We start from the raw sequence: 18388 nt of genomic DNA on the forward strand, positions 1-18388 counted from the left end.
TTGCAGGGTGTCCAACACAATGCAGCTTGTGATGAGCATCACTTACAGTACACAGGTCTCACCGCAGCCACCCGGGGGTGTGAGACAATGAAAAACAAATGTTCACCTTGACTAAAAGAAAATCAAATTAAAAGTACAACAATCACAAAAATCAAAGGACCAAGCATTAACACCATCAAAGGAAGAAAACTCATCAGCGATTAGCGGTGTTAAGGAAATACAACCACATTGGTCAAGACAGCAACTCTGTTACATAATGCATCTCTGGGTACATGTTGTGAAGAAAGCCCTACTGTCCCTCCCTTGTTAAGTGCTATAACTACCTGCAGGTCAAGCTCCCAGGGGAGAGTTCTCTCTGCTCCAGCAGCTGTGCAATGTGTTAGTCCAAGAGTGATATCGGAGTGGGGCTGACGTCTCAGCAGGCAGGGACAGCGCAGCCAGACCGCCTGCAGCCCCCCGGAGAGACGCTGGGGGGGAAAGAACAGCGTCTCCCCCAAGCCACCGGTTTAAAACTGACAGGCGCTCATCGCCATGCCCGTGTAACCAACACCACTCATCCTCCCGGAGCCACACATGCCCAGGTCCGTTTTCAAGCCTACCATTCGCCTCCGGACAACGTCTTCCAGGGAAACCTCTGGCCTGTACAAGGTCCTCTCCGTCACACTCATCATCCCCCTCCGCAGTCAGACGTGTAGATCTATGATGCACAGCTCTGCTCCTGGATCGCCGCGGCATCCATGGGTTTAAGTTGATCAGCAGCAGAAGTGGTTGAATACCATGTGAGGTGAAAGGTCTTCACCTTTGGACAAATCAAATAGGCCAAAAATATCTGCTGGAGGCTGGCTCTCATCTGACTGACTAGAGGTGCACCTACACTATAACGTATGATCTCAACACGAGAAATAGACCTTGTTTCTGCGAGAGCAGGTGTGACTGCTGCTATGCTACAGAGTAATGCATCTCAACCAATGCAAGCCAGGTACTCTCTCAAGTGGGGGCAAGTCAAGGTCTCGGCTTTAGTCCATCAACACACATCAACTGAGGAAGCCACCAATAAGGGCTTTATAAATCACCTTGAAATAAATGGAACCACTCATTTCTACAGGGAAAGCAATACTGAGGCCTTTAACAATATGAGGAACAAATCCTCACATACCAGCAATGAGCATTTTGAAGGTAGTCAAGTCAGGTTGCAGAAACTGGGTATGATTACCGTCTTGAGTCCTTCAAATGTCCATTAATCCTTTGAAGGTCCTTGGATTTAATTGCCCTTTGCCTGGACTAAGGGAATTGTCTCCTTTAGAAATGTCCTGCGGCAATAACTGCTGTCCCTTATTTAAAAAAAAAGTTTACATCCTTTGCCAATGTAAAATTAAATTATTTTGTTCTTATTACTTGGATTCCACGAAAAAGTATCAGCAGCAGTTACCAGTAAACTGCATTCAACACAGACAGGATTCTATTTACAAAGAAACGTCACAAAACCTAAGACTATCACAAAATCTGCTGCTCGATAAATGTGAACTATTTTAAACTTTCATCAATTATTAGAGGTAATAGCTCAAAGGCTACTTGCTCCTTGTGGGCAAACAGAAAATTATTTAATTGGGTAGTCTGTCAAAACATTCCTAATTTCCAGAAATCCCCTTTCTAGTTGCTACTCTGCAGAAAACTTTTATACAGCTTCAGAAACTACCAAAAATGGATTGTAATTTATTTGTATCCACCTGTTTTTAAAAATGCATTCAAAGGAGCCCAGGCACTTATATTCTGGTTAAGATATTTCTTAAGAATGAGGTAAAACCCTCCACAGATTCAGTCACAGCTACACTGATAAAAAAAAATCTTATAATCATTTATTTAAAAAAAACTTGTTACGGACATAAATTAACAATGGATGAGTGATGTCATCATAAAATAATCTAGTAGATACAACAGTCACAGAAATCAGCAGAAACGACAGTTCAATACAACAAGCCAGTGTGACAGATCATGACTGATGAAAAGCTCATTTAGGAATCTGACAGTCGTTAATAGGATATGGTCAAACTGAGTCACTGGTGCCATAACCTAATGATTAATACTCTACAGCTCAGTCAATAAAACATGCTTTTAAAGATAACAGTGTAATTAATACTTTATACATGAAGCACTTGGGCAAGATGTAACAGCGGGCGAACGGGGAGAGGAAGGTGCTCATGAGTGGGCAGGTTAGGGCACGGACATCAGGAAGAGTCTGCGACCACGCCGGCCACATCAGGTTAGGTCTCTTCTGCTAGACACTCCAGAGCAGGCCGAGCCCCAGGGGACACCCCGAGTCTCTCCGACAGCACCTCGATATGTACCGCAAGGAAGGTCAGGGAATCGCTTAGCCCCCTGAGCCCGATCCGAGGTTTCCCTGCCTCTCTCCTCCTCTTCTCATCAGACCTGCGGGGGAGGGCGCACAGAGTCAAGAGCACCGCAGAGGCTGGGTGAAAAGAAGATGCCAACACATGGACATGCAGACAGAGCTGCCACCCACGGGCTTTTGGAGCTCCAAAGCCAGGGGTCCCAATCCTAGAGGATCGCAGTTGCACAATCCAACCCTTTAACTGACTTACTAACAGGAGTATTCAAACTGTTGGGCTGCTTGCAGCTCTTCCACATGCTGGAGGCTGCATTTTAACTACCGCATTTGATCAGTAAAATAAAATCCAAAACTTGTGAGTCGGAAAAAAAAAAGACTTGCAGATGTTCCATTTGAGCAAACTTAGTTTTAATTAAGGCTTCAATTAGGCGATTAAGGGTGTGGGCCTCCAGGGCCAAAATTGGCAACTCCTGCTCTAATGGATTATATAGGAATTAGGTGCTGGAGTGACAAAAACAACTTTTCCAGGTTTGTACTAATTAGCTACAACATCTGATGGCAGCAGACTAAAGTGTTAGCACCAGCCCCTGGCACTCATTAGTCTGCTTTAGAACATCAAATTAGGGACAGAAGTTTACTTGCCCAGAATGTGCAAATAATTGTTTGCATGCCTTTGAGCTCATCAGAGAATGCAAACTGGGATGTTACAGTGGTTTAACATACAAAAATGTAATTATATTCCTCAGTGATTGTTTTGCATCAACCAGATGATTGACCCCCAAAATGTGCATACTTACACACTGGCTCCTGATTGGGAATCTATGTTGTGCACCTTGTGGGACAACAACTGTTTAGTTCCTAAAATGTCTTTACTTTCTATTTAAGTCACCAGGATTTTACATTTCAGGGGAACCCAAATACGGTTATTTAAAAATACCAGAACAACTGGACAGGAGCCAAACTCATGTCAGATATAACCACCTTAATTTATTTACAGCACTGGGAGCTCAGAGGATTCCTCGTAACCCTGGGCACATAACTTAACTGGAACTGTACAGATGCAGTCATCTGGTAGGGTGAGTGGGGGACTGCTCCCCCATCTGCAGCTGGAAATTCAGGAGCTGGCTTGCACAGGGCTGAGGGATCAGAAATAGCAGGAGTCCAAGATAGATCTTGGAGAAGCTCCCACGATCTGGGGCCCAGCAGCTCCCAAATGCCTAATACAGAGAAGGGCTGGGAGGCGGCCTTATCTGCAGCAGACAAAGGCGTAATTGCCCTTAAGACCTCATCTTGGCACAGTGCCTTAATCACATCAGCAGTGGTTTGTACAAGGAAACCGCTGATCTTCAGTTCATGGGTTTATTTGTAAAGGATGGTTACATGGAGCAATAGAAATATTTGTACTGGACAGAGGAATTCTGATTTTCTTTTCAGCGAAAAAAAGGTAAACTGTAATTCACTTAAGTAATTCTACAGGGTAACTGCGACCTAAACCAACATTTCTAAATATACCGGAGAGATCCACAATGCAAATGAATCTAATTTCACTCCTCGGGTATGTAAAGGTCAAGTAAAACACAGTCAAGAAACTGTGGAAAAATGAAAAGCAATTTTAAAATAATTTGGATCGCACTATTTTACTTTACAGCACGTCACGCAAACAGCCTGAACATATGCTGGAATCATATTAAGTTAACTCAGTGAGGCAGGATTATCAGTCCGTTTTTGTTCGTGCACAGAGAATCGACAGCTGGATGTGAATTGAGGCACGCTGCTCTTGAACTGCTCTGGGTTCACACGAGTGCAGGCGAGACCAGGGTCACTCTCCTGGCCTCCTGCTCACACTCACCTTGTTTCCAGTAGGGTGTCTTTCTGTCACTAACAGCCACATTCCTGGGTGCTCTGGGCCTGTGCTCTGCGGGGCGACCTCAGCTGTCTCAAAGCGGCATCTCCGTACTGAATCCCTGATCCCATTCTCTCTGGATCCAATTCCCCTGGTACAGCAGCGTGTATAAAGAACAGTTAACGCCCTGAGGAATGTCATTCAATATTCCACATTTAACCCACAAGCTATCCAGACAGCACCCCTTTAAGGACCAGGACTGGGTGCTCTGATCCCTAACTATGCTTGTGCTCAGATGCTGTTTGTGGACTTCAGCTCTGCATTTAATTCGCTGCAGCCCCATCTATTGATAAGTAAGTTTGAAGCAAATGTCCGTTAACCATAAAATTATAATTATGGTACCATTCATTTTTAACAAATCGCACACAGTATGTCAGGGTTAACAAAACTCTTTCCGAGTCAGGATCTATTAGCACAGGTGCCCCTCAGGGCTGTGTGAGCTCTCCACTTCTGTTCACACTTTATACAAGTGATTGTACAAGCAGTAGTCAAAGCAACTTCATTTTCAAATTCTCAGATGATACAGCTGTTCTTGGCTTAATGCATAGAGGTAGCAGCTCATCTGTATACATGTCAGAAATCCAAAGGTTTGTGCAATGATGTGACAACAAAGCCTAATTCTCAATGTTAAAAAACTAAAGAAATAGTTTTCGATCCCAGAGCAGTTGGTGATCACTCACAGGTAGTAATCCACAACGAACTTATCACTCAGGTTGATTCATATAAGTACTTAGGTGGACACATAGACCGTAACCTGTGCTGGTCTACTCATGTTGAGAGTGTTTGCTACAAAGTTCAGCAGCGCTTATATTTCCTGTGAAGACTAAGAGTGTTTGGGGTTCGACAGGAAGTAATGCTACTCTTTTACAGTGCTGTAATCGAGAGCATTATCAGGTATGGTATTTCAGTGTGGTTTGGCAATCTATCAGTTCATTTTAAATCGCAAATTACCCGCCTCATCCAGACAGCTTTGAAGGTCATGGGAGTGAAACAGCACCCCTCCCTGCAGACAGTCTTTGAAAAATCCATAATCAAACAGGCAGGGAAAATTACATCAGATCCTTCCCACATCCTCAACCCTGAATATCAACTTCTTTCTTCTGGCAAACGTTTTAGGGTTCCCAAATATAAGTCAAACAGATACAAACATTCCTGTGTTCCACTATCCATTAGAGCTGTCAACGCAAATGTCAAGGATAAACACAATTTTGATTCTTACAACCCACTTGAGTGCAATATGTTTTGTGATGTGTTATAAATGTTACATGTTGTTATGTGTTATACTGTACATGTGCAATAGAGTGATGTGCAATGTTTTTCTTATTTTTTGTAATAGTATGATGTGCAATGTTTTTCTTCTCTCTTTTTTGCATTCTATTTAAATGTACAGGCGTGCTGGGTGTCCATAAAACATTTCCCTCAGGGGACAATAAAATCTTATCTGAAATGTACCCTGTAATATCAGACTGCTTTTCTCTACACAGTGCTGGAGGTTTTTTTTATTTCTAAATACCAAGTGCAAATACTCACACCTTCAGTACCCACTAAAATAAATATACAAGTACAAGGAAAGGTGTACTTTTTAAAATCTCAATGTGATCAATAAACAACTAGCACTGGTTCAGTTCAAACCCTCCATTGTCTCGATTCTCTCATCAATCGAAAGCATAAAGCACATCAAACCCTAATCTGTCCTGCCCACTTGTCTGATCTAGCCAGTGCCTGGTCATTTCTTCAGAAACCTACATTGCTGACAACTGCACTCATCACACGCACCACAGAAAACCCAAAGCAACAGAACTATTATGATATTGATGAGATGCCGGCTCAACCAGTGCAGGGGAAAGGCGGAATTGGTTTAGGGAACACTGCATAAATAAGAGTGTTACATAAGCAAATCTGTGATTGTGCAGCTTCACTGAGGCAGACAAAGGAAACAGATACCCGATTCAATCTTGTTCAGGATTTTCCTGGCACACTGCACAAAGGCCTCCTCCACATTCTCCCCCGTTAGTGCGCTCGTCTCCAGGAACATGAGCTCTGAAAGACAGGATGTAGGAATGCGTAAGACTGTTAACTTTCAGTGAATGTCAGACGTTAAGGCTTAAGAGGCAGGTGATTTGTACAATAAACATAGATGTGTGATAATTAACCGCACTACTGTAGCTTTTTAGGCCCAGTCTAAAGGAAGGCAGGGAAAGAGAGGAGCAAGGAAAAAGAAAACCACAACCAATATGAAAGTACCATGACCTCTAGTGGCACTCCATGGGAACTACACTCTGACACACCACAACAACTCATTCCAGGAACGTTTTTTACTTGATCATGAAAGAACACCAAGCTGATTAAAAAATAGAAGTTACTAAAGCGACAAGAGGAAACCCGGACCATACTTTTTTGAATTGACAGAACATATCTCCTGGGGGGACAGGTTTGCTACCCAACGCCCCGGGCTCTGAGACACAAGAGGCCTGTAGCCCACCAGCACAGAAATGGAAGGGAAACTCTCTTGGCTGCATTTAGTTTTTAAGACTGTCAGATCTTTGTGAAAAGCAATATAAAACCTCCAGGGTAAATGAAGCACTGTGGGGCTTATTGATTTATAGTTGTTTTATATTGCACTTCATGAAGCCTCTATGTTTAATGTGAATATTTACAGAAATATCAAAGCCCCAAACCATCAATATATCACCAAAATATCAACCTACTGTTTAACAATACATCAGCCTGCACCTTGTAAAACCTGAAATGGGTGAAACCGCTTGGCAACAGGATTTTATAAACCTGGTCTAGAACGAGGCGTGAAAAAGAGGCAACACTTCCTTCGATGCTAAATAAATAAATACCACACCAACTAATTGCCCACCACGGCTCCATAAGAATGTTCCTTCACGCGATTCAGGCTCAGAAAGAGCTAGGGGCACTTACCGTTTTCTTGAGCAAACCTCGAAGCCTCCAGGAATGTCACCTCCCTGTCTGCATCCAAATCCTTCTTATTGCCACACAGGATGATGACGATGTTCTGGCTGGCCAGCATCCTGGCGTCCGTCAGCCAGTTGGTGAGTGCGTTGTAGGTTTCTCGGCTGTGTCCAAGCAGAACATTACAGGTGGCTTTAAATGAAGGACGCATTCAATCAAAAGACACACACCTACATTTGCCATGCGGTTTACAAACGTGAAACGCCCTTTTAAGCTTCACAGAAGCACGGACATCACATTAACGTCGTATGAGCACTTTTATTTCTGTCCAGCAAATCTACTGGGCTTTTCTTGCGACGAAGTAAAGGAGTACAAAAGCATAAACTCCAGCCTTCACTTTGCAACAGCTCTCCTTCATATCAGCACTGCAGAGGAACAGCTACCCTAACAGTACTTCACTTTCCCATACAAAAAGTAAAAATAATGCTTAAGGCTCTAAAGCCTAAAGTGATGTTTTTTTTTAAGTATACTTTGGTTACTAAGTAACCTTCCACTGCGTTTCTTCTAGAAAAATTATAGTATTCTATTGGAAAGCTTTAGCAGTCCCAGGGAAAAAAAAGACACCGTGTTTTAATGTGATTATTTTCATCAAGGCAGTGTGACTGAGCATCAAGCAGGTTCTACTGTATGAGTCTCTTACCTGGTGATGTCATAGACCAGCAGAGCCCCTGCAGCCCCTCTGTAGTAGCTCCTGGTGACTGACCTGCCAGGAGATGACACTGAAGAGTTAACCAGGAATCAGCGATTTCTCCACGTTTTCCCCTCTTCAGCCACATGGTCAGTGTTCTATAGAAGTAATCAACAGCTGGATCTGGTTCAGGCTACTGTGCATACGGTGCAGGCTTTTACTGAAACCATGCACAGGTGATGGATATTTCAGGCTTGTCACCTTACAGTTAACCTGCTTAGACAGGCACATAGAGCAAAGAGAGTATCAAGCTTGATGCGCTCCTGGTTCACTGGTGCAAACAGTACGAGAACCAGCAGCTTGTGAAACTTCAAACAGGTCAGACAACTGCTCCCTGGGAGTCATAATTGTTTCTCTGGAATAAGCAGAACTGTTGAACCTCTAAAAAAAAAAAAAAATAACTGAGAAAGACCAGAAGCACATTTCACACATCAAAGATCAACAGCCATCCAATGCAGAATTTGAAGTTGTGATGTAAAGTTATGACAATACAGATATGTCCCATCACTTTTGTCACAGATCTGTGAAGAGATGTTCAGACACCAGCTGGGAGCCGCAGTGGACTTAAACAGATCCCACTTTAGTGTTTATGCACTAAGTAATTGCACAGTTCCTTACAAAATTAATTTAAGATTATTTGGCTTTGGTGTTCAAGTGACCATAGAGACACACTCATAATTCTGCACAAATGGAAGCACATTAATATACTAGAGCTTCGATACCCCTGAGCTTCTGAAGCTGCACTCTTCAGTGAATCTGAAGGACAGCCTAAAACAACACTGCTCACAAAGCATGCAGGAGGGTGCAGCTGCAGTCTTGCCACCAGCACAGACCTGTACTGCATAGAACAAACTGTGCTATTCTGGGGTGGAAAGACAATGTAGACAGTGAAGTCCAGAAAAAAAGGAAGAAAAGCTCACTTATTACCTGCTACCTGACATTAGAGCACAAACTGCAATACTACTTCACATTTACCTCTCGACACTGTAATGAAAACTACTTTATCTCTATTTAAACATAAACATGTGAAGAAACCTCATTTAATGATCATAACATACATAGCTGCTTTTTGGCATGGATCAGAATAAAAAACGCACTTGGTGATCACACAACCAAATGCTCCAGGACTAGACTTCAGCAGGAGCACTAACACAGCAGTGACTTGTCAAGTCCGGGGAACATCGGCTGAAAATATTACCACCATACCTGAATCGCTCTTGCCCTGCAGTGTCCCAGATCTGCAGCTTGACAAATTTATTCACCACGTTTATAATCTTCGAGCCAAACTCCACTCCAATGGTGTGATTCGAGTCCTCTTTGACTAGACAAACAAAAAAAAAAAAGTCACTTTCACAGACCTGGAGACACAGCTCAAAGATCCTGGGGCATGCTCTGAATACTTTGAGAAAACGTTTTGAAAAACCTAAGAAAGATTCAACAGGGGAGGAGGTCCATCAGCCCAGTTTTGCTCATCTAGACTCATCACTTAATTAAGGATCCTCATTACGAAATTTTCTTGTAAATGAGCTGTGACGTGCTGCTCACAGAGCTACCTGGCCACATTCTCCAAGACAAACAGCTGGAATCCTTCCAAAACAGCTAGATGGGCTGATGGATCAAGCATCAATAAACTATAGTGGACCATCCCTGTCAAATTGCCTTTCTCAAACACCTACGCTTACTAAAAAACACAACATAAAAAGAACTGTACGCAAGCTCTGCAGAATTTGACAGCACTTACATTTTTTCTCGATGAACTGGTGGAGGAGACATGACTTGCCTGTACCTGCGTTCCCAATCACCAAAAACTTGAACAGGAAGTCTGTGGAAACAAACCAGAAACAAACTGGGTTACAGTAGTCCTGACCGGATCATAGCCAAAGAACTCCTCCATCTAATAATAATTGCTTACATTTATATAGTGCTTTTCTGGAGACTCCACTCAAAGCGCTTTACAGGTAATGGGGATCCCCTCCACCACCACCAGTGTGCAGCCCCACCTGGAGCCAGAGTGCTCCAGTATGCTCCCCAGTGGGGAGGAGAACAGAGTGATGAAGCCAGTTCAGAAATGGGGACTACTAGGAGGCCATGACTGGTAAAGGCCAGGGGGAAATTTGGCCCGGATGCCAGGGTAACACCTCTACTCTTTCAAGAAACGCCCTGGGATTTTTAATGACCACAGAGAGCCAGGACCTCGGTTTTACATCTCATCCAAAGGACAATGACTTCTTACAGTATAGTGTCCCCCTCGCTATACTGGGGCAAGACCCACACAGACCGCAGGGTGAGCGCCCCCTGCTGGCCCCACTAACACCTCTTCCAGCAGCAACCTTAGTTTTTCCCAGGAGGTCTCGCATCCAGGTACTGACCAGGCTCACACCTGCTGAGCTTCAGTGGGCTGCCAGCTGTGAGTTGCAGAGTGATATAGCTGCTGGCGATCTAAGGCAGAGTATCCCAACTCCAGTGTCAGGGATCCCAAATCCAGAGGTGTTCCAGTTCTCCTTAAGTGCTAAGCAGCTCCTCACCCGGGAGAAGTCCTGAACTCTTCCCTTGCTTTAACCTGACCACATTATCCCCTTACTACAACCCACAGCTGTTGGCAATTTAAAAGAGACACAGAAAACCTCCTGGGTCCGGCACCCGCAGACTCTGGTGCGTCAAGCTGAACTGCGTCCTGTCAGGCAAAACAGCAGTCCACAGAAAGAAAAAAAAAACATCTCCTGCACAGCTTCCAGTCCTAAATCAGCCCCCCTCGCACGCTGACAGCAGACGCTAACACAGGCCCTCCTAATTGAATTAACGCAGCGATCTGTCAGCACAGCAGTCTGGGATGAATTACAGCGGACAAGTCTCGTCCTCCTCCGTCCCAGTCCAGGCCGCCGGCGCCTTCTCTCTCCTCTCCCTGGCAGCGCCAAGTACTTCCCGCAACAGCCCCTTCCAGCTCTGAGCTCGGCATGGGCACCCCAGGGTGGCACGCGGTTAATATGCGCTGTAAAAGACCGTGTTGAGTCACTAAGTCAAATCGCCAGCTCTAGCAATACGACTGCGACCTGCCTGTATTTCTGCCTGCCCCCTTCGCAGGAAACGCACCTGGCTCCTGACAGCGCCTGCGACGGTATTTACCAGATAGTTTCATCTGTAAAAACACAATGACGCGTAGATGGCCACATGCATTTGAGGAACTGGGCAAAAAGGACTTGCATCTTCTTGTTACGGGAACTTGCCTGTTTTTTTTTAAAGAGCCAGGAGAAAGAAAGCTATTATGTGAGAAGACAGCGAAAGGGTTTTTAAAATCCGCATCTCCAAAACAGCCTTTGACAAGTGATCACACCGCTAGATATGAAGAGGGTTTCGCCTGCCTTTACGGTACGCTTGTTGAAACACCATTTACGTTACAAATAGTACCAGCGAGCTCACTTTTCTGGAAGCACGAATTCAGCCCGGCGGCTCAGATCTCGTCATTTTTACAATCCACACAGTACGCGTCTCCCCACGGCCGGTGGAGAGTAACGGGAAGCAAAGCGCTTCTCAGGCCCGCCTGGACGCTGCTCCGACCGCGGCAGGTCCGTCCCGGAAAGACCCGGCTCTCCCCGGACACCTGCCGCTCTCCCGTTACCGGGCGCAGACACGTTCAATCACCGTTACACCAGCGGTGCCTACCGTAAGTCTCGGACATGGCTGCCTGGGACGCGGGCTCTTGTGTGGGTGTGATTTTTTTTTAATCGTGGCTCGGAAAGCGGGGCAGAGATGAAGAAAAGGAGAGAGAGAGATTCCCGCAGGGAGCTCTCCGTGAATCCCGGTCCTTTCCCTTTACTTCCTGTAGAGCCCTCTTCAAAATAAAAGCCTTCCCCTGCCCAGTGAGCTGTGCGCCGCCGCCGTGAGCGGCCGCGAGTCCCGGCCGTGTGCGCGCACGGCCAAAACCTCTGTCCGGGCCGGCGTCCTCTGCGTCCGTCCGCCGAGGGTGAAAAACCATTCCTCAAAGCTCTGTGTATTTACAGAGCTGAAAACGGTTTGGATGGTAGTACTCAAATGGGGAGGAGTGGTGTCACTGTGGCTAAGGATCTGTGCCTGTGGCTGGATGTGGATTTGCCGGTTCGAATCCTACTCCGTTTGGCCCCTGAGCAAGGCAATTAACCTCAACTGCTCCAGGGACGCTGTACAATGGCTGACCCTGCATTCTGACCCCAAGCTTCTCTCCCTATCTGTGTCTCATGGAGAGCAAGCTGGGGTATATGAAAAGACAAATTCCTAATGCAAGAAATTGTATATGGCTAATAAAGTGATCTTATCTTATGACTTCGCCTGATTCTACACGACTGGTGGAGGGACGTTTCAGGGGAAGGTCACGACAAGGGTTTATTTATTCCTTACGATGCCCCTGTCAGGACAGTCAACCACAACTCCACGTTCATTGAAACTGCAGTTGCAGACTTTGATCTGACAGGGGCTTCTAAATGTTAGATACACGGACAGGAAGGTTCCAGGTGCGTCCTACAATCACGTGGTAAGAACAGATTATGTGGGTGTACCCTGTATTATCATAGCTCGCCACAATGCAAGGATGTTATATAGTAATAATTCCTTACACGTATATAGCGTTTTTCTGGACACTCCACTCAAAGCGCTTTACAGATAATGGGGATCCCCTCCACCACCACCAGTGTGCAGCCCCACCTGGGTGATGCGACGGCAGCCACAGTGCACCAGTATACTCTCTACACACCAGCTATTAGTGGGGAGGAGAGCAGAGTGATGAAGCCAGTTCAGAGATGGGGATAAAGGCCAGGGGGAAATTCGGCCCGGATGCCAGGTAACACCCCTACTCTCTTCAAGAAATGCCCTGGAATTTTTTTAATGACCATAGAGAATCAGGAACTCGATTTTATGTCTCATCCAAAGCATGGCACCTTTTTACAGTATAGTGTCCCCATCACTACACTGGGGCATTAGGATCCACACAGACCGCAGGGTGAGCACCCCCTACTGGCCCCACTAACACCTCTTCCAGCAGCAGCCTTAGTTTTTCCCAGGAGGTCTCCCATCCAGGGACTGACCAGCCTCACACCTGCTGGGCTTCACTGGGCTGCCAGTTGTGAGCTGAGCTGCAGGGTGATATGGCTGCTGCCATAAATAAATATGTTTGTATTGAGGACAAAGTGATTCCAGGGATCTCATCTATCAGTTGTTCCTGACGTATACCAGGGAAATCTGTTTCAACATCCTGAGTGGGTTATTAGTTCCATACCTCCACAAAGACATGGCTCCTCTTTTCAGTCCGAAATATCCTCTTCTTACTTTACTTTAAACATGTTTTCTCTGGCCCTTGTTTCAGTGTTGGTAGTGAACCTCCCAAGATTTAAATACTTGTAGCAGACCCACTCACAGCTTTCTCTCTTCAGTCCGTCCTCCCTTCAGCACAGTTCGGTAAACCGAGAGATCAAGGTGGTGTGAAAATCCAAAAGCTGTTGTGACACTTTACTTTTGCCTAGAAGGGGCTTTAATTTATTAACGAATGTGTTAGAATTGTGCTAGGGCTTTAGTAAACATTTAGAAAAGCCTTTGGAAATAATTGCTATTTAAATCTCTTAAGTGATTTAAAAGTACCGTAACTTGTACCTAAAGCGTATATAAAATCATCACAAATGTTCGGTCTGCCTGCGGTGGATCTTGTGACTTTTAGAGAGGCAAACTTGTTTTTAATAGTTTTTATTCTATAGATGCATTGTTGGAAAACGCAGAGCTGTCAGTTTGACCTCACCTTTCCAATGGAAGCGTGATTGAATTCTCTCATATCCACGAAAGTCCTAACCCTCTTTCGCCTGTGTGGTACTAAACACGGCCACCAGGAGGCAGTATTACGTCACGGTGTTTTCAGTGTGAATTGGGAAGCAGCCCCAGTTGCAGAAGTCTGGAACAAGAAAGTTCTGGAAACAGCAAGGTTTTTATTTCCGTGCTACAAACCAAAACATTTCACGAGTGAATAAATGAACAAATATGCAAAGAAACACACCAGTAACAACAGCACAAATACATACACAATTAAAAATACAAAACAAATAAAAAGTTCAAATAAAACTTCTATACTTTACTTGGAATTTACCAAGACAAAACTGTGTGTAGGAAGGATAAATAAATGAAAGTAAATAAACACCAGAATGTGCCCTGTGATCTGGTCAATGTAAGAAGGGACTGCACTCCCTCTGTAAAAGTTGCTGGCAGTTTTCCAAGGGTGATTTCATTGTTTGTATTAGCAGCACTCAGAAATATAGAAAACAGATTGTGCAAATTGCCCAGGATCAGCGTTTAGCTGCACCAGTGTTTCACTGTAGATTAGAGGTTTTCTAGACCTTAAGGTGAAAGGTCTTAGGAACTCATGTCAACCCATTTTGAAATGAATCACCTGGTTTGAGCACAATGCAGCTCAAGGAAAACACTGAAGGGAGTTATTCAAGTTGGGCAGCAAGGACAAATGCAGTCGAAAAGATCACCAGAATTATGTCAGATTCAGTCAGTAAAGTTTGTCAATGGTTTCAATGTCCATTCCTTTGTTGAAAATCCTTAGTTCTCTAACAGTATCTTCCACAAAATGTTCTGTGCATATAAAGCAGGACATTTTTTTCAGAGATTGCAACTGTAGGGCTGTGGAGCAAAAGTGTTTAGAGAGTGGGTCTCATTTCATGCGGTTTAGCTCTATTTAAGCACAAAAACACACATTGCAAAACGAGCAAACATTAATGAACTACAGCCTTTGTTAACCCTTTTGATTAAGGCTTTCTTTCTAGTGCCAACCATCATATATAAGTTTTCAGAAAACTCAAAGAGGCAAAGGTCAAGCACAACTTTTAAATGACATCAGATGTTGCACATACTGATTGTTTGAGAAGGTCTGGCTCACAGATTATTTCTACTGGTGATTTGTTCAGTCTGATTTGAAAAATCAGCTGTAACTTGTTGTAACTTGGGCTGGAGATGGCTGTGAAATGCATACATTTTTGCTACAGCTTAGAAGCCCTACAGCTTTTTATGTGTGCGTCTTTCCTGAACCTGCTGTAAGAAGACGGAAAGAAGGAATTAAGACAATTTATGCCTGTGGGATGCATTTCAAACATACCAGAACCCAAATCTATCAAGTCGTTCGGCTTGGATGGGAAGATATTGGACTTAACTGAGAAATAGGCACAGTGTGTTGTCTATGCACAACATTGCTAATGCTTGGCTTTTTAAGGCTGTTTCATTTCCATCTCTTCTTGAACAAATAGTCAATCAGGTGTGGTATATGAGCCTTTAAACTGCAGATCATATACAGCACATACAACTGTTTTGGGGGTGGGAGTGGTGTAAATCAGATTCCTTGTCATGTATGGGGACTGATCACTGATGTTATATTAAAGAGGGGGTCAGTTCATTTCTCGAATGCTGCATGACTGTTACAAGCAAAGCTGGCATCAATTGATCCTCATGATTCAATCTCCTTTTCCTTCATTATTTAAACCGTCTGTTCACTCCTAGTCCTCGCTTTTAGGGATTATTAGGGAATCTATCCGCCTCCTGAGCTTGCGGCATCCTCAAACCTCAAACCTCAAACCTCAGACCTCAGACCTCACGCCTCACGCCTCACGCCTCACACCTCACACCTCAGAGCTCAGACCTCAGACCTCAGACCTCAGACCTCAGACCTCACGCCTCACGCCTCACGCCTCACGCCTCAAACCTTCAAACTTCAAACTTCAAACTTCAAACTTCAAACCTCAAGCCTCACACCTCACACCTCACACCTCACACCTCAAACCACTGACCACTGACCACTGACATGAAGACCCTTCTAGCTGTGGACCCTTCGACTACCCTCTCGTCTCGCCTCTTTCGGATTTGTGTGCCTCGCTGCCTTCTCTCCTCGGGTTCGACCTCGCCTGGAACTACTCGCTCTTCTCGGACTCGTAAACCCTCGGGCTCTCTCTGAGACCTGCACGGGGTTCATAGCTCATTCGTAATGATGACAGCACGAGGACATACAGCGATATGACCCAAGCCCAGGTCTGCACTGAAATCCGTGAGAGAGCAGTGCCATAGCAATGGGCTGTTTCCTCCTCATCTTGGAGAAGCACATGACGAGTTCAGTGCGTTTCGATTGTTCAGGAACATCAAAACCGAAATAAGACTGACGAGCTGTGTTCACAGTGCAGCACGCATCAAGTAAAATACACACCTGGCCTGGCTATTGAGAATTTGTCCATGGTTTCCACAGCAACCCCATAAAAAAGAGACTTGATTTTCAAAAACCTAGAAAAATTGTCAATAATGAATAAAACCAGTTATGATCGTCTCTCCTGTTCTATACAGTATGTATCTTTATTTGTACATTTTCTAAAGGATATAATGCATGCCTTTTGTGTTTGGAGCCTTTTTGTAAGTCTGGTGGAATTCCTGGTGGAATTCACACCTCTGGACTTTAATTTTTAACTTGAAGGTCTTTACTAAGGTCTTACCGACTTTGAAAAATCAGGTCAAAGATACATATGGTTTTGCCTAGGCTATGCAATTCTTGCAGCTTTTTTTAGTTTTGGGGCACTGCCATCTCCAAATCCTCTTTGTCCCCAGTTCATTTGGAGGGCAGAGATAACAGCAGAATTAGGAAACTTCACTCCAGAGGCACAATAGAGAGTGGGCTCCTCCGATGATGTAACCTCTGCGTTGACAAGTTATCTCGGACATTGCCAGATAATGTGTCGTAGATATATGTGGCTCCTGTCTTGACAGAATTTCTTCCTCCCATTACAAACCACCAATCTTTTGTCAATGTTTCTAATGTTTTATGTTAATATTGACGACTCTGATTCCAGTCACTCTGTTAAGACTCTCTTAACTGTGTGTGTTATATACATTTTGGAAAGTAATTTTCTGGGCTTTAGTTAGGTTTTCCAATCTGTGATTTTTGCAAGTTATTATCGTGACCATGAGGGCAGTCGGTTTGTGATGTGTTTTTTTTGTTTATTTGATCAATGTAGAATAATTGTAAAACAATTATTTTAATATATTCGTTACTTATTCATGATAAAAGCCTTAGTTGGTTTATATGAATTTTTAAAAATCTCTAGAAATTTTTCCTTGCAATTCATTCTGTTAAAAATGCCCTTTTCCACTATAAATCCCTCATTAGCAGATATTTTTGAAAAAAATAACAGATAGTTCTTCATTCTGGTTCCTGGAAATCTGCACACCTCCCTCACACTGGGAATACATACAGTACATGCCAAACAATAGGAATCAGGAAAGGGAAAGGGAACTGTCCTTGAGATCTAAAAATGTCATGAAGCTCACGATATGAAGCCAGGATGTTGTTCTGAAATGCTGAAGGTTTTCTTTGTACAAATTACTGATTAAAAGGGACTACATCTGTGCTCTCGGTCAAACCCAACACTCAGGGAGGCACGGTGACAGAAACAACACCGGTGTGCAATAAAAATAGGTGTAGCAAATATTTTTCATTTTCTGTTTTTAGATGTTATTTAAACAATAGTCTGTTAAACACAATAAACGTGCTGAACCTCACTGAGAGACAGTTTTATCCTTTTTTCAAACTATGTTAACTATATTGCCATGGAAAACAGACATTCCTACCAAAGAAAAATGTTCATTCAATCCACAATCCACATACATTTACAGTAAATACTTGTATGCGTACTATATACAGCCCGTCCAATGTCAATAAGTACTACTTGGAAGAGTGATAAGTATGAGACAGCGTTCCTTTCCTTATATAAATCAAGTACACTGAAAACTTTTCTTTACAACCCACAGACAATAATAAGAAACAAAACGTAGGAGTAGGCAAAACATTTCATTCTTGCCATGTGTTAGGCTGGTGTTAAACGTTTGTTGATCAAAGATATGAGTATTCATTTCATGATTTCAAAATCAAGCACTTTTTTTTTCCCTCACAAAAGCCCACCAGACCCTCAGCTTATAAAACCCTGAGCCCATGGTACCCAGACTTCTGCATTGTTATTCTGCCCCAGCTTGAAAAACACACGACTTGGGAGGCGGTGGAGGGGGTTGGAGAGTAGTGGGGTGAGTGGAGAGCCGGGGGGGTACACATCTTTGTGATCACCCCCAGCGTTCTCTAAACACAAAGAAAGCTGGGATCTCTCTGCGTGTCTGCTCTGGGTCACTGCAAGCATTCACTGCCTTGGTGGGAAACGCGGAGATCGTTAATCCGATCTCCTTGCTGTCTGACACCAAAAGCTTGACTGTAAAGACAAAAAAAACGTGGAGGCGCAGTCTCAACTTCTGCAGCTTCCCTTCCTCTGTGACGGACAATGCAGGGCATCGTGAAGGATTAACATAATACATTTAGCTTTACTGCCTTATTCACAGAGATTCCAGCTCTTAAGAGAAGTCCATCAACAGTCCAGTGCGAATCCATCTGCAATGAAAGAGGCTGTTGCTCGTGAGTTAATTATTTGTGGATCGC

The 18388-nt window shown here is 44.0% G+C and overlaps 1 protein-coding gene across 1 annotated transcript; it reads right to left on the minus strand.

Moving 5' to 3' along the window:
- Positions 1 to 1835: 1835 nt before the first annotated feature.
- On the minus strand, positions 1836 to 12013 carry rab4a (RAB4a, member RAS oncogene family). Its single transcript, XM_088934151.1, has 8 exons — positions 11578 to 12013; positions 9659 to 9739; positions 9124 to 9238; positions 7870 to 7932; positions 7179 to 7333; positions 6195 to 6290; positions 4197 to 4341; positions 1836 to 2427 (listed from the first exon to the last, which is right to left on the minus strand). The coding sequence occupies exons 1-7, from the start codon at positions 11591 to 11593 to the stop codon at positions 4226 to 4228; spliced, it is 642 nt and encodes a 213-aa protein (XP_088790277.1). The 5' UTR covers positions 11594 to 12013; the 3' UTR covers positions 1836 to 2427; positions 4197 to 4225.
- Between the last annotated feature and the right edge of the window lie 6375 nt (positions 12014 to 18388).

This window comes from Atractosteus spatula, chromosome 15 (genome assembly GCF_055471065.1).
Source record: "Atractosteus spatula isolate fAtrSpa1 chromosome 15, fAtrSpa1.hap1, whole genome shotgun sequence".
NCBI lineage: Eukaryota > Metazoa > Chordata > Actinopteri > Semionotiformes > Lepisosteidae > Atractosteus > Atractosteus spatula.

Excerpts from the sequence above, each read along its gene's own strand:
- rab4a (XM_088934151.1), bottom strand. Across the intron at positions 9,239-9,658 it reads CCAGTTCATCGAGAAAAAAT|TCAAAGAGGACTCGAATCAC; the intron begins GTAAGTGCTGTC and ends TTGTTTGTCTAG. Across the intron at positions 7,334-7,869 it reads CTGGTCTATGACATCACCAG|CCGAGAAACCTACAACGCAC; the intron begins GTAAGAGACTCA and ends GCTTGGACACAG.